The 16,655-nt window shown below is 42.3% G+C and overlaps 1 protein-coding gene across 1 annotated transcript in view; it reads right to left on the bottom strand.

Moving 5' to 3' along the window:
• Positions 1-16,006, bottom strand: part of ERCC6 (ERCC excision repair 6, chromatin remodeling factor) — a 55,805-nt gene extending 39,799 nt beyond the window's left edge. The window contains exons 1-5 of the mRNA XM_081911919.1: positions 15,932-16,006; positions 12,592-13,010; positions 11,135-11,255; positions 8,929-9,034; positions 5,069-5,777 (exon numbers count right to left, since the gene is read on the bottom strand). Coding sequence (XP_081768045.1) covers positions 5,069-5,777; positions 8,929-9,034; positions 11,135-11,255; positions 12,592-13,007 — 1,352 coding nt within the window. The 5' untranslated portion in view covers positions 13,008-13,010; positions 15,932-16,006. The remainder of the gene's footprint in view (positions 1-5,068; positions 5,778-8,928; positions 9,035-11,134; positions 11,256-12,591; positions 13,011-15,931) is intronic.
• Positions 16,007-16,655: the final 649 nt, after the last annotated feature.

The raw sequence follows: 16,655 nt of genomic DNA, 5'->3' as shown, positions 1-16,655 counted from the left end.
TAACAGAACGGAGAGTGCTGCTGGTCCAAATGTATTGGACGCAAAATCAGCATAGGTTGATACCACTGTGAAACAAGGCATTCATTCATTCATTTAAACTAGTTACAGAGCCACCAAACCACTGTGATGAGAGCTATCTCCTTTTGTGAAGTATTCATCTAGCTCCGTTATCACATGAAGGGCTTTCGCATCACCCTACAGAAGTGGTGAACTTTTCTTTGGCCTAAAGGATGCATCCCTGCTTGGCCAACCCTGTGCAGCCATGCCCAAACTCAGCCCTCCAGATGTTTTGGGATTACAATTCCCACCATCCCTGACCACTGGTCCTGTTAGCTAGGGATGATGGGAGTTGTAGTCCCCAAACATCTGGAGGGAAAAGTTTGGCCATGCCTGCTCTAGGGGACATACACCAGAGGTGTGCATGGTCACCCAACATGCACACAGAATTCTCTCAGCAATTAAGCTTGAAGAAAACACTTTAGCTTTTCTTTCCAAGCCTAATTGCCAGATTACTTTCCCCCGCCGCACTCTCAAGAAAAGCTGCCCTATGACTTGTTCTCCAGTTTCCTGATACGTTTGAACCAAGCGAGTTTGTTGGCTCTTTGGTTCAGCTTTAAGAAATTGCAAGCATCGGTTTAAAATGCTTGGATTTGGATTTAATTTTAACCAGGAAACCTTTTAATTAATGCAGGTGGTTTAATTAACGAAGGATGGAATTTAGATACGAGTTCATTTTCCATTTAGTGCATTCTCTTGCTAGAAGATGTGATGCCTGAAAGTGGACAAAAGTTGAAAAGGGTTTTCAGGAATCCTGAAGTCAATGCAACATAAAACCTTTAGGTTATCTTGTTAACGCCTGAGTAATTTGAGTTCATCCATCTTTAAATATGGGCTTCTGAAAACATTTTTATTTATTTATTATTACATTTATATCCTTCCCTTCCTCCAAGGAGCTCAAGATGACTTACACAGTTCTCTCCCCTCCCCATTTGAACAAAAGTGCAGCCAGGCACTTCAAACATGTAGCTCACAACAGATCACAATCTGATTTTTCCAAACATATTCAGGAACCAAGCTGGGTATTTAATATAGTTTGTGTTTCTGAAGCATAATATATTTTCCATTTCAGACAGCCAAGATTCCCTTAATGATCATTCTCATTTTGTAAATTGAGGCAATGAGTTACTCTTCCGATCTGGCTTTTTATGAGTTGTGTGGGGGTCGCTCTAATCGCTGCCTCCTCAGCAGATTAAACATATGCCATTAGAGTTACAAGTCTCAGTGAGCAGAGCCAGGATGATGCGGGGGATTAGGCATCTACACCAAAATCAAGGATTTTCCTTATCAGTGAACTGTCTTTCCTTGTTTCATCAGACAACGGGCCACGCCATGAGGAGCTCCTTGCTCTGCCCAGCTGGAGGCAGGACATGTTTTAATTTGGATATAATTTGCCCAAGAGGCTGGGCTAGAAACTACTGGAGGGAAAATGTGGTCCTCCAAGGTGGAAGTTGGAATCCAGTGCCACCAACCATTCACAGGTAAATAATAATTTTTATTTATACCCCGCCCTCCCCAGCCAAGGCCGGGCTCAGGGCGGCCAACAAGCAATAATAAAAATAAGTTGAATGAATACAACTTAAAAACAAGATTAGAATACAAAAATTAAAATACTGAAACATTAAAATATTAAAATGCAGCCTCATCACAGGAGGAGAAAGGAAAAAGAAAAAAGAAAGTGGGGGAGGGAATCAAATTGGCTCCAAGCCAAAGGCCAGGTGGAACAAGCTAATCTAACTTCCTTAGGGCCCGGGACCACTAGAGTGTTGCTATTTATGGACCTTGAGGCTCTCTGTGGGGTATACTGGGAGAGGCGGTCCCGGAGGTACGAGGGTCCTAGGCCGTGAAGGGCTTTTAAGGTCAAAACCAGCACCTTAAATCTGACCCTGTACTCCACCGGGAGCCAGCTGGAAAGACACTGGGTGAATATGCTCCCATGGCAGAGACCCCGTGAGGAGCCTCGCTGCAGCATACTGCACCCGCTGGAGTTTCTGAGACAGCTTCAAAGGCAACCCCGCATAGACCGAATTACAGTAGTCAAGCCTGGAGGTGACCGTTGCATGGATCACTGTGGTAGAGAAACACTGTCTCTTCTCAGTGGCATTTGGTGGTCCAAACAGTGAGACAAATCAAAGTAGCTCCCCACACATATAAGGGGGTGGGGATGATGTACCATTTGGATTCATGGCTAAATAATTTATTTTTCCTCCAAGGATCTCAAGGTGTTGTCCCTGCTCTTCAGTTAATCCCCACAACTGGACTGGGAGGAAGTGGTCCAAGGTCACCCAGAGAGCTTTATAGCTGGTTAGAGATTTGAACTGTGATCTCCCAGGTCCTAGTCTGACACTCTAACCAGTAAACCACACACTGTGGCAAAAACATGGATCAGCGTAACAACTGTAACAAAATCCAATCAAAGGGGTGAAAAACCACTGGCCCCCAGGCACTTTCTCATCTGTTTTGCAGCATGACCTTATTCCCCCAAACTTCCCCCCCTGAACAAATTGGGTGGTTTTTTCCAAGATCAAATGCAGCATTAAGAAACCTTTGGAGGGACATGCATTCCCCAGTCATGGCCAAACCCGTGCCATAATTTGGATGGAAATATTAGGCTTGAAGAAACAGCTTCAAACTAGATTCCCACTTTTGCATCTGGCTGCACCCACCACTGATATGAACCCCCTGGAAATTTAAAAAGTTTCCCTATGCCCGTTGTAAGGCACAGTTTATCTTATTTTAATTTTCACACATCTCACATGATAACAAAGTTACACTCGCATATGATAAATAAGCATGCCTATTGAAATCATTGGGACGGGTCCAGACTTGGCCTTCTGCAAAGCGGAAAGGCTCGCTTTGTTTACAGAAGAGACTGAGATCCAGCAGAGGCTTCTGCTGGAGGAAAGAGGGACACCATTTTTGCTAATTCCTCTTCAGACTCCAGCATCACTGCCCACATCATTTGGGACAGTCGCCCAACCTTCTAGGGCTGCTTTTCAGGGGGTATTAGGGGTGGATTCAACCCATGGTCTCAACTGCTGTTACTAGGCATTTTGGTTAATGCTGCTTTTATGTTTTACTTGTCCAATCTACTGCTATTATGACCTTGTTCTTACGACGTCCATTTCATTATATTGGAATTTTCAATGGTTTTACTGGCAGGCATTTTGGAAATTTTTGTGCACAATAAAGTGGGTTATGAATATTAGAAATGTTTTTTTTAAAAAAAACAACAACAACTGCAGTATTTAAGGCAATGGCATCCAAACCAATCTAATATGCAGCCTCCAATTTCTCATCCACACTTGGGCATACTAAGAGAAGTAAACTGCCTCCCTCGCTCTCACACCTTTCTTCCTAAAATGAGGGCTCCCTCTCCCTCGGAACAATCTGCCACAGAAAAATGACAAGGCAGAACTACTACAGAGTCCCCCTGTTTGCACGTTCTCCCTCTGGAATCACAAACTTTTAATTGGCCTTGTGCTTCAGATGTTCAGAGGAGAATCACAGCTGGCTCACTGTCAAGCTTTACAAGTGTAATATTTTCACCTTGATGCAGGACCATCTCCCAGATACAATCTTGAAAGCTTCGCTGTGGAAAGAAAACTCATTTTCTGCCTCTTGAAGTACGTGGGACTCCCCACACAGCAAAATGCTCCATCGAGCAATCCGGGAGGACTGCATCCGTCATTGGGGGGTGAAACTTGCCAGACACTCATCCAGTTGTTTTTATAAACAACTATAACTGACAAGGAATAAGATGCAAGTGTAAGCAAATGCCGTTCCTTTAGCAAATTCACTCCACTTTATCTCCTAGCAGCATTTCCCACAGTACAGATCACCTGGGGAATGCAAGTACAAGAACGTCAATGTGGGCAGCTGCAGTTTAACAGCTACAATAACTAGAGCTATGAAATTTTAGGAGATATGATGTTTTGGTGGCAATTACAATTATTGATATTTCTAAAATTCATTTAGGCTTTTATTGTAACTTAAGCAACTGCAGGAAATGTATGACTTTAGCAGGGATAAATTGTTACGATCTTAACGTTATTAAAAAACTTGTCTGGATGGATTTAAATTGTGAATCATATTAAAACTTTCAATCAAAATAAATTACTCTTGATGAAAACTCTGAATTAAAAATGATTTAATATTGAGCTAAGTCAATGGAAAAAAGTTGAGCTTCATTCAATAAAATGGCAAATATTTTACAGATTAATACATTTATTAATTCTTTAGTCCATCTCTCAGAAAGGCTATTATTTCTCCAGCCAAAAGGAATCAGTTGGGTTGTTCTCCTTGGGGCCCTAGATTAGGAGAACATTGTTTTTCTTTTAAATAGTTTCAGAGGTCTCACAATTCTGCCTTCTACCAACTCAGCAATGGGCCAATTTTGGAATAAAAATTATTCTGTGACAAGGTAGATTAGCTTTCAAAACAACAACAACATGTGGTTTGTTTTAAATTAAGTCTTTTGATTTACAAAAACAAGTGCATTCACTTTCATTTTTCTAGAAGACAAATCCTTTGAGTAAGCTCAACTTATCCAGCACAATAGACTTCATGCCACTACTGAGTGTTGTGGCACCGCAATCACCCAATAGTGGAGCTGCACAACCAACACAGGCTGCAAATCACTACAAGCACTTATACTAAGACTTTTTGAAGCAATCAATCAATCAATCAATCAATCAATCAAAGGAATAGAGAGAAGCAGAAAAAGGGCAGTCAAAGGAAGGCCCCTAAACAGAACATCCTTTAACCTGTTTGAAGATGACATTCTGCCCACTGGGTACTGTACTTTGCACCACCATATTTAATGATATATGTTTACTTATAGAGTACCCTGATAGGCATTCTTACATTACAATATCCATGCTTTTTTGCACTGACTGGGAATATACATCTAATTATTTCATTGGGATAAAAAGAGCTCTCCAAGAAAAAAATGAAACCATAGCATATTCTGATATTAATATTTGGGTGGGTGTTGTTGTTTTTTACTAACCTTAACCTTTGTTTATAGTAATCTTCATTGCCGTCATCTCTACATTTTTTAATTCTCTTTTTCCCAGCAATATCATCCTCCTCTTCATCAGAGCTTGGGGAAAAGTCGTCATCCCCAACATCTTCTTGAAATTTGTGCGTTAATGAAAATCTCTTTCTCCTTGGCAGAGGTTTCACTTCATAATCATCACCATCATCTTCTTGAAAAAATTCATCTTCCCCATCCAGACTGCCAAGCTCTTCTTCATCAGGCCTGTATTCCGACTCCTCACTGTCCTCCCGTTGCTCCTCTCCCTGTATCTCATTGCCCTTAGGAAGTCTGGCCTTGGCCTGAATCTTAAGAACGTGGTTCTGAAGCTTTCTCATGTGCTTCTTCAAACGGCTGTCCGTTTTGGGCCGGCTTTTACTCTCGGTTCCTTTGCCTTTTATGGGACATACTGGAGTTTTGATCAGATTCTTCTGCGAAGGAGCTTTCTTCTTGGTCCCCTTACGAACTGAAGGCCTCTTCCTTTCAAATGAGAGTTTTGCTTGATCTGCCAAGTATTTTTCAAAACCGGCTCCTTCATCTAACATTATCCGACGAGGCTTCTTCTCTTGGCTCTGGAGTATCTTTGTTCCAAATGGAGTCATCTGACCAGTTCGGATGAGGTTCTCCCATTCAGTTTCCTGGGCTGGCATAAGCATGCTCCCAAGGGATGAGGGACCAGCTTCTACAAAACACAAAACCCCCCAAAGATTAAAAAGATCTAGACATGACTGCTTTCCCTCCAACAGAAACATATACAGTGGTACCTCAGGTTACAGATGCTTCAGGTTACAGACTCCGCTAACCCAGAAATAGTACCCCAGGTTAAGAACTTTGCTTCAGGATGAGAACAGAAATCGTGCGGCGGCGGCAGCGGGAGGCTCCATTAGCTAAAGTGGTGCTTCAGGTTAAGAACAGTTTCAGGTTAAGAACGGACCTCTGGAACGAATTAAGTTCTTAACCCGAGGTACCATTGTATGTGAAAAAGACAAGTGCACCCATTTATCTCAGTGTGAAACAATCTTCAGGATAAAGCTATTATCCTGAGAGTTCAAATGAACAGATCTGTTGTATCCTTGTGCTTTATAGAAGGAACACAGGGCAGAGAGGTGGGGAAACTATAAATGTAAAGAAAGTCAATGCACAAAATGGCCGGAAATCAAAATAGAGACTTGACAAAAGGGGGGAGAGAAAGAAAGGGAATGGAGAAAAAATAGCAATAGGTGCAGACAGACGGGTGGCTCTTACAGATGCTTAAATGAAAGAAGCTATAGGACTGAAAGTGGGAGAAGACAGACATCTAGGGGTCATCATTGTAAAAGTGTTACCAGAAGCCAAATAACCTATTTGGAGCACATGGTGAGACAATACAGCATAGAACATGGGTAGGCAAGCTAAGGCCCAGGGGCCGGATCCGTGCTTTTCTATCGCCTTCTAAATCCGGCCCGCAGACAGCCCAGGAATCAGTGTGTTTTTACATGAGTAGAATGTGTCCTTTTATTTAAAATGCATCTCTGGGTTATTTGTGGGGCCTACCTGGTGTTTTTACATGAGTAGAATGTGTGCTTTTATTTAAAATACATCTCTGGGTTATTTCATTCTTTTTTCCCCTTTCAAAATATAGTCCGGCCCCCCACAAGGTCTGAGGGACAGTGGACCAGCCCCCTGCTGAAAAAGTTTGCTGACCCCTGGCATAGAAGAAACAGAAGACCAATAAATTTTCTTTGGGGTCAGTTCCTGAAGTTGGGGCCAGCTCCCTCCCACTGAGGGAGACCATCCACGGACTTGGGTGCACTGCCATCAATATGCGGATAACAAGCAGAAATATTTCTAATTTTTGTCTTAATACCAAGAAAGCTGCTGATACCCTAAATTCTGGGGGAATAATGGGCTGGATGAGGGTCAATTAATTGAAGCTTAATCCAGAAAAGGCAGAAGTGCTCCTGGCCAGGAGAGAAATGGACTCTGTTAGAAGGATTCAACAAGTTTTGAATGTGCTAGTATGCCCCTTGAAAAAATAGGCTTACAGTCTGGGCTGTGCCTGGATTTGACTTTGGATTTGTATGCCCTGGCTGTGGCTAGGGGCACTTTTGCCCAACTTATGCTGGTGTACAAGATGCACATGTTCCTGAGTCAAACCTGGCCATGATAGCACACATCTTAGTTACTTCTAAACTGGATTACGGTAATGTAGTCCAGAGGGAAGTCAACCTGGAAAGGCAGCCCCTCTAGGAGAAGGAAATCTCTCATCCTAAGCCTCCACTGCTTTGCAGGATATCTTTGGGAGAAGAAAAGAGTAAACCCTGCACAAATCCGAAGTGAAGACCCTAAGGCGGTTAGATGGCACTTTGTATGCCTCCAGCAGCTAAGCTGGTGCCAAACATATTTCTCTGCTTTGGACCACATCAGTGAAGCTGAATGGGGGATCGATCTCTGAGCAGCTCAGGACTCCATACACACTGTTCAGGCTTGTGCCCCAGGGAGGTCACTTCAGTGTTGCTAATGCAGCCGTTTGACTTCACTTCTGGAGGCACACTCCATTGTCTCTTGAGACAGACAGATGCCAACAATGTGGTCTACACTGGACTTACTTTTAAGGGTCCTAGAGAGGTTTCCATTGGTACAGAATGCAGTAGCTAGGATGTCAATGGGTGCTTGCCCTCAGGACCATATGACCCCTACTCTGGAACAACTGTACTAGTTGCCAATTTGTTTCAGAGCACAATTAAAGGTGTTGATTTAGCTTTGAAGCCCTAAACGGCTTGAGTTCAGGTTATTTTGAGGACTGTCTCCTCCTGCATCAGCCTGCCCACCACCTAAGATCCAGTAGAGAGGCCCTTCGGTGGGTCCCAACTGTGATGGGCGCACAATTAGGAGAGACAAGGCCTTTTCGGTGGCTGCACCGAGACCACCTGATGAGGTACATTTGGCCTTTCCTATTTCATCTTCTCCTGTTTGGTGAAGTCTTTTCTGTTCTGACAAACTTCTGTCTTGCTGTGCAGATTGTCTTTTCTGTGGTGTCTTTATCTGCTGAACTCAACTCTGTTTAATATGTGTTTTTATTGTTGTTGTATCATGAGATTGTAACATTTTTATTGCTGTAAATCAGTATGAGTGATGCATATGAATGAGAAGGGTGGTATATACATTCTATTAAAAAATGAATAAAAATAAAAGGAGCAGCAGAAACCTCAGTAAGAATGCTTTCAACAGAGCAGAAAGGGAAAATGGAAAGGACTGACAAGACATAAGGGCAAAACTTCCAATATCTTTGCAAAACTTCAGTTCTCTAATTTAATAGCCTGTTCAATGCATGCTCATTGATACTTAAAAGGTGGTAGATTGCAGCTGGAGCTGTGAGGAACAGAAAGTGACAGCTCTAACAACAATGCAAAACATACCATTGTGCTTGTGTTTACTGCATATAATTTTCTTTCCACATATTAAAAATTGTGAATGTTGATTGATTGAATTACATCTTTCAGTGAAATGCTATCATGGTGTTTGTCAACTTAAAACATTATTTTTTCTTTGCAGCTCAGCTAATTTGATTAACAGTTTCAATTTATTAAGAGCAAAGCTCTAGCGATTCTAAAGAACAACCATCCCTTCTGAACTGAACCAAGATTTATTTTCATCTATGAAGATTCCCATTCGAGTGCTCAGATGAGCAATTCTGCAGGTGCAGAAAATTAAAACAGTGCTAAATCTCTCTAAAAAAACAACTCATTGAAGTTAATAAACTTGGTGTATTTTTTCCAAGCGTAATATTAAAAGTTGATTTCAAATGAAGGTATTATACCAAGATGACCCAAATAAATGATCATTTTCCTTACCGACATCTTCTTCAAAGTCAACACCATCTATTTCACCAGAAATTTCTTCTCCAAGAATTATCTGAAGGCGTCTCTGCTTTGCTTTGATTTTTTTCAACTGCTGCTCCTGAAATCATCAGAGAATACAGTTTAAACAGAGTAGCAAATTAATGGAACACCCAGGATGAAATGGTGAAATCAGCTATGATTAAATGGGCACAAGACGTTGGACATAACATAATGATGGCTGACTGGGAACAGTTATGGACCACAGGAATTAAGTATAATTAAGAATTAAGTATAAATAGATTATTAGAGTATTAAAAGAAAAAATAAGGTTAGAATATGTTAAGATAATTATAGGATAGAAAACAGAGGAAGATGGAAAGGAATTGCTGAAACAATTAACAGAAGTGGAATACAAAAAGGGAGGTGTGAGGAGGTCGTTGAAATAAGCAAATGAAGGATAGGATGATGAAATTGTATGATGTGTTGTAAATTGTTTTTATTTTGTTGTGTTAATTTAATACGTTAGTGTTGCGTGGTGTTTTTGTATTGTATTGTCTATTTTGTTTTGTAATGTCTGTAATCTTTAAATTGTTGGAAAAGTAATAAATATTATTTAAAAATAATAATAAACAGAGTAGCAAATTATCTGGGTTATATCCAGTTATTCATGTTGTGAGAAGACCTATTAAAATGAATGGGCTTAAATTGGTCATGTCCACTGAGTTCAATGGAGTATGACTTAGTAGGATTCAACCCTATATTCTCAACTATGACAACAAATAGCAAGACAGAATGGAAACAGTACTTGCTTCATAAACATAATTTGTAAAGCTCACTTAAGTTTTCATTCAATTCCCAAGGGGGAAGGAAAACAACAACATCTACTTCTCAGGTGAACATTTTGCATTTGATATGTATAAATATAAAAAGAAATATAAAAACATGTTTGCATGTTTTTACAAATACAACAATTGGGATAACTACAAACACATAGAACCCTAAAATAATAAACATCTTACTTAAAGCCAAGTTTAAAAAACCAAACTTTTAGAACATGCTCAAAATAAGATACAGTGGTACCTTGAGTTACAGACGCTTCAGGTTACAGACTCCGCTAACCCAGAAATAGTACCTCAGGTTAAGAACTTTGTTTCAGGATGAGAACAGAAATCGTGCAGCAGCAGCGCAGCGGCAGCGGGAGGCCCCATTAGCTAAAGTGGTGCTTCAGGTTAAGAACAGTTTCAGGTTAAGAACAGACATCCGGAACAAATTAAGTTCTTAACCCAAGGTACCACTGTATTATGTGTTTAGTGCAGCTTGGCTGGTGCTGATGGGAACTGTAATCCCAAACTCCTGGAGCGCACCAAGTATGGAAGGACTCGTCTAGGAGAACAGTATTCCATGCCAGAAGTCAGCCAAGAGAATGCCCCTCTTTCTACAAACCCCTGAAGGATTTATGGTCCATAACTTCAACTTGAATCAAGCCCAGAAGGCAACACAGAGCCTGCACAGATGTTCCAGCACTGATACAATGGGTAGAATTCAATGTCATGCTATGAGGAACATTTCATCTGTGCAAGCACTGCCACTTGCCAGATGGAACAATCCCCCTGTCCCCTACTGTTCTTGGGGCTCCACCAACCCCAACTCTGAGCCAATTTTGGTGGGTGCAGGGGAGATAGGATGGGGGAAGGCACCATTCCATCATTCCACAAGTGGAAGTCCTTGGACTTAGGGGCAAACCAATCTATTTGTTGAATCTGAAGGAAATAGAAATAATCTAACAGGAGGAGTGACAGGAAGAGTCTTCCCCTTCACCACTCATAACGAGTTTAAAGTACAAAACAGCTTAAGGGAACTGCAACCTACCCCTACAACAGTTACAACTCATGTTACGGATGGGATCCGTTCCGGAGGCCCGTCTGTAACATGGAACTGACGCAAGCCGAAGTGCCGCATTTTCGTGCAGCAATTTAGTGCTTCTTGCGCATGCACGAGCGGCAACCTGGAAGTACCAGAAAGGGGTTACTTCCAGGTTGCCACAGACCGCAACATGAAAACACGTAACCATGAAGTTGAAAAATAAAATAATCTGACTCATTTAGCCAGAACCAGCAAATTAGCTTCAGTGAGACTTGTACAGAGTTCTTTAAGATACTAACTTAAAAGAAGATTTAAAGGTGATTTAACACACTTACAATTAGGAACTTCCAGTTACCTTGTTGTATTTTTGCCGCTTCACGGAATCTAGTTTTCTACTAATATCTTTATTAGTGGCAGCTTGTGGAGTAAATTGCTCGATAATTGTAGCGATTTGTTTCAAGGATGTTGTACATGACCTGAAAACACAAACCGAATCATCATCTATTGAGCACCACTGAGTAGCTTCAAAAACTGAATACAGATAAAAGCATATTCAACGCAAACACTGGGCAATGTTTAAAACTGAAAACCCAATATTGTTTCTATTAATAGTAGCTGAAAAATAGACGCTCACAAAACCTGCAACTTTGAAGATATGACCATCAGAAGACAATGGTCCCTAAAACATTTTTACTGTGTTAGCAGGAGGAGGAGGAGCTTGGTCAATGAAATCTCACTAGAAATTATTTAGATTTATTTCAATTCTTGCTTTACATTCAGTATTTTAGAGAAAATTGAACATTGATCAGTGGTGCCTGCAAATCCCTGCCTTTGTCCATGTGGCTTGATTTCAAACTACACATGTAATGGAAAGCACTTCAGCTGACACCATGTGACTGACAGGTAGGCCGTCCTACCCACCTATCAAAACCGCTTGAGGGGTTGGAGAGGAAGTAAAAATCTGGCACTTCACCTGGAAAAGATTCCCCACTCCTGCTTTAGGGCATTAGCATGAAGCAGGAAGAGTAATTCAGGTGAAACAGAACTGCCAACCTTCCATATCCCAAGGCTCAAATCCTTCTCATACAAGAGAAAGCTGCTACAAATGCAATCTTGAGCCCACCAAAATTCATGACAAAGTATGCACTGACTTCAATGCAACACAACTGCAGTCTAAAATTTTAGCAGCTGGCTGGTAATCATGCAAGCAATTAAGAAAGCAAAACATTTCTTCCTTTCTGTGAAACTGTGATGTTTTGGCGGTGCTTTGTAATTCCACTAAAGGGGCACTGTTCAGGTTTTCTTCTGCCAGCTCTGGTCCACAAGCTATTTCATAACCAACCTGGAGAAGCTCCACTGGCTTACTTAGCATAAATGATCAGTGGATTTCACCCAAATATTTCTCTGAGCTAGCTAACCAGAATGGTTGGGTTCTGAATACTTGTGTAAATAAACCTGTTGCCATTTAGTGGACTGAAATATATTTTGGAGTATGTTGGCAGATAACTAGGACAGGGCTTTTAGTTTACTTGATGAAATGTGTCCTAATGTTTCTACAAATGTGCCATCAATAGGGTGGAATTCAATGTAATGTTGAGTGGGCTATACACACAGAGAACAAGGTCCATTCGTGCAACAAGACTTTCCTCCAACCCTCCAGAGAAGATTTAAGGGGTGTGGGGGCACAGCACAAAGAGAGGGAGAAGACTTCAGTCTGTGCATGCAAGACACAGTTGAATCCTGTCCACAATTTCTACTCCCCATGACGTGTATACCCTTCACCTTGAAGTAAAAAGAAGTAACTCAACTTACCTCAAGTCATCCAGTACAGACTGGTACTCTTTTTCTGCATCAGCAATTTGCACCGCCTTGTTTGCTTCATTTATTGCATTGTCTACCTGCTGAAGAACTCCTTGTTCCAATACATCCTGGTCATACACATCAACTTCCAGGTCTCTGAGTTCATCTGCTTGAGCACCACGTGCCACAGACTGGATTTGCTGCCTGTCGATGAGCAGCAGCGGTCCCTTTCTCAGTGCTCCAGAAGACGTGCCTGCCACTGCAGGTAGCTTGCTTTCCAAGGCAAGAGCTTCCAGATGGTCTCCCATGTGACCTTCACTAGGAGGCAAGGCACCTCTTTGTTCAGCTTCCATTAGTCCTGTATTACCTGAATCACTCCCAACAGAAACATGATTCCCTCCTTCTGGCTGATGTTTTTCGGCAGGCATCTTCTGCTCATAAAAGAATGACAGTTTTAAATTCTGAAGCTTTTTGACTAGAAGCAGACAACCAATAAAAGTTCCCCTTCAAGCAGGATCTCAAATTGGTCCCATTTTCTTGGAGTGGATGGGTTAAGTCAAGGGGCTAGACAATACACCTTTCTTAAGCACCTTCAAGTATTTAATTTCAGCCCCCAAATCTCACCAAGAGCCGCTGTAGTATTGTACAGCCTGACATTCAAACCCCTCACAGTGAATCTCATTGGCTAAATCACCCATTCCCAAGCCTTGGTTCCCAGGGAGCAAAACCTCTCTCTTTTTTTTTTTAATATATTTTATTGAATTTTGAAATTTTGACATAAATATATTTCACAAACGTACAAAAGACAAAATGAAAAAGAAAAAACAGCGAAAAGGATAAAAAGAGGGGAAAAAAGAAAAAAAGAAAAACACGAAAAACATACAACTTTAAAAGACATTGATCGACTTCCCCTTATCTCGATTTCGGAAAATATTACCTTGTTTATCTATCTGCTGTGTCTATTCCTTAATAAAACTTTTTACGTAGTAAGCGTTATCTCATGCCTACTTTGATTTCTGTAAGTACATATATGTTTCTAATCAACATTTTGATTTTCCCTTTATCTCTATTTCCATATATATCCTAAATTAATCCCATTCATTATTAAATTTTGCACTTCTTTGATTTCTTATTTTCTGTGTCAATTTAGCCAACTCCAAATAATCGGATAATTTAAGTTGCCACTCCTTTAGTGTTGGGATTTTTGGTGTTTTCCAGTACTGTGCTATGAGGGTTCTGGCGGCCGCCATTGCATATTGAAAGGGAGCAAAACCTCTCATGCAGGTTCACCAAGAGGATGGCAGATGATAAGATTTCAACAGACTTAATATATACATATAGTTTTAGTTCTATGAATGATTAATCCTTTTCAAATGATTTCTCCTCCCATGCTTTCTTCTGCCATTCTTATTTTTATCTCCGAGTCTCTACTGGGGTAAAAAGGTTGGGTATAAAACAAATATATAATAACAATTCCCTTGGCACAATAAAACTACCAAGACCTGCCTTACTCGGCAGTTATACTGCCCTCTGTATTTAACACAAGAGCTGTGGGCAATTCTATATAGCAAACATGAAAATAACTTTTGGTGCAGCAGCGGCAATTTAAAAAAACTGCTGCAAATGGAAACTCCAACTCCCACCCCAATTTAAACCCTGAATTTGCAGTCCCATGGGGAACAGTGTGAAGAAGCGAATACAAGCCAAGGTTGGGTGGCCATCTGTCACGAACGCTTCAGCTGAGGATCCTGATGACTCTCAAGATTGCTTCCAACTGTATGATTTTCCAACCCTGCTGATCTGCCCCTTGGGTGCCCTCCTGCAAAGCCCTGGGCGGGGGGACAGGGAAAGGAGTGGGGAGAGGGAGGAGGAGAGGACAAAGAAGAGGAGAGGAGGGGTGACAGAAGGCCTGGGTTATGTATCAACACATCACCCAGGACTGGTTTGAGGGCAGGTGGTGCTTGCCTGAGCCTGACTCCCTCCTCTGCCAGCGCCCCGAGGAACAAGCTGCATCAACACAGGGCCAGGCCTGACAGAGCTTGTCCCTCCCTCTGCTTTCCAACATTGCCATGTATGTGATGTTGGGCTTCTGCTGAAAAGCTGACATTACCCAGCCTTAGGTGAGAAGAGGCATGAAGTGGGAGAGGAGAGGGATGGGGGAGGAGGAAGTGAAGGGAAGCCCTGATTCAGGAAGTTGTGTTGTTGTTTTTAATGTTTTAGTATGTTCTGATATATGCTGTGAGCAGGGCCAGTTTTAGGTTTGATGCGACCCTAAGCCACTGAAGGTAATGGTGGGCCTTTATATGTCCAGCTGTCCTTTGTCAACAACAAACTGTCACTGTTTTTTGTGTTGAATATATGCTATATGGTAATTGATGGACCCCATAGGTATCTAAAGCCATTTGCCACTGTTGCTCTATGTAGGTTTTATTTTATTTATTTTTTATCTTATATTTTGGAAATGCACATCCAGGTGCTTTTTCCCTTTAAATTTTTTGGGCCTCCCCAAGAGAGTGGGGCCCTAAGTTATAGCTTGTTTAAAGTAAAGGTAAAGGGAACCCTGACCATTAGGTCCGGTCGTGACCGACTCTGGGGTTGCGGCGCTCATCTCACTTTATTGGCCGAGGGAGCCGGCGTACAGCTTCCGGGTCATGTGGCCAGCATGACTAAGCTGCTTCTGGCGAATCAGAGCAGTGCATGGAAACACTGTTTACCTTCCCGCTGGAGTGGTACCTATTTATCTACTTGCACTTTGAGGCACTTTCGAACTGCTAGGTTGGCAGGAGCAGGGACTGAGCAACGGGAGCTCACCCAGTCGCGGGGATTCGAACCGCCGACCTTCTGATCGGCAAGTCCTAGGCTCTGTGGTAAACCACAGCGCCACCCACGTCCCTTATAACTTGTTTAACTTATATGTAAATCTAGCACTGGTGGCAAGCAGACCAGAGTGGCTGGGGTATAAACAATAAAATTATTATTAACATTATTATTATTAGGGAAAGGGGGAGGGGAGAGGACAAGTGGGGTTAAGGAGAAGGATGGGGGAAGAGGAGAAGGGAGGGATAGAGGTTGAGGAGGGAAGGAGATGGGGAGATGAGCAGCGGTGGAGGGGACCGGTTTGGGGGCTCATCCAACCGCGTTTCCCCGCCTGCCCCCCCCCGGGCCGTGGGCCCAATGTCTTCCCAACCGCCCCTCGCCTCAGGCGCTCTGGCGACGAGGGCCTTCCCTCAGCGCCTCCGAGCTCGGCCGCCATACCACTCCAACCCACCCGGAGCCGCGCCAGGCCCACCAAGCCCCACACCCCCACCCCGGGGATGCGGAGGCCCCTGGAAGGCGCCCTCCTCCTCCTCACCTTTCCCCTCACGGAACAACCGCGCGGGCCTGGCCAGCGCCGGCTCCAAAGGTTGTCAAAGCGCACGGGCGGAGGGGGTGGGTTTGCGCACGCGCGCGCGGCCTGACGTACCGACGGAGGGAGGGCGGGGCGGGAATGTGCCCCTCCCTGGCTCCGCCCCCTGCTTCCGGTTCGACTGCGGTGGCGTCAGCTGGGCCGCGCGGCGTCTCCTCCAGTGGCGGCGCTTTTTGGTTGTGGCTATTGTGGCGGGGGCTTTTCGCTTTGGAACTCCCTGCAGGCCCCATCGCCGTGCAATTTTTGGGAGGCCTTAACTAGTTTTCTTTGCTTATTTTTTTTAAAAATATTATATTATATTATATTTTATATATATATATATATATATATATACATATATATATATATATATATATATATATATATACATATATATATATATATATATATATATATATATATATATATATATATATATAATGTAATATATAATATAATTATATATATAAATATATATATAATGCATTTTGTGTCATCATTCTGGTTTGGTTTTTGTTTTGTTTTTTGTGAACCGCCCTGTGATCTTTGGGTGATTGGCGGTCTACAGATATAAATAAGTACCCAGGTGCTTGGAAAGCTGCGGTGACTTCTAACCCGCTTGAAATATACAGTAGTATCTCGGGTTAAGTACTTAATTCGTTCCGGAGGTCCGTTCCTAACCTGAAACTGT

The sequence above is a fragment of the Podarcis melisellensis genome, assembly GCF_964234715.1.
Source record: "Podarcis melisellensis genome assembly, chromosome: 5".
Classification (NCBI taxonomy): domain Eukaryota; kingdom Metazoa; phylum Chordata; class Lepidosauria; order Squamata; family Lacertidae; genus Podarcis; species Podarcis melisellensis.
This window is presented reverse-complemented; position numbering and strand designations above follow the sequence as displayed.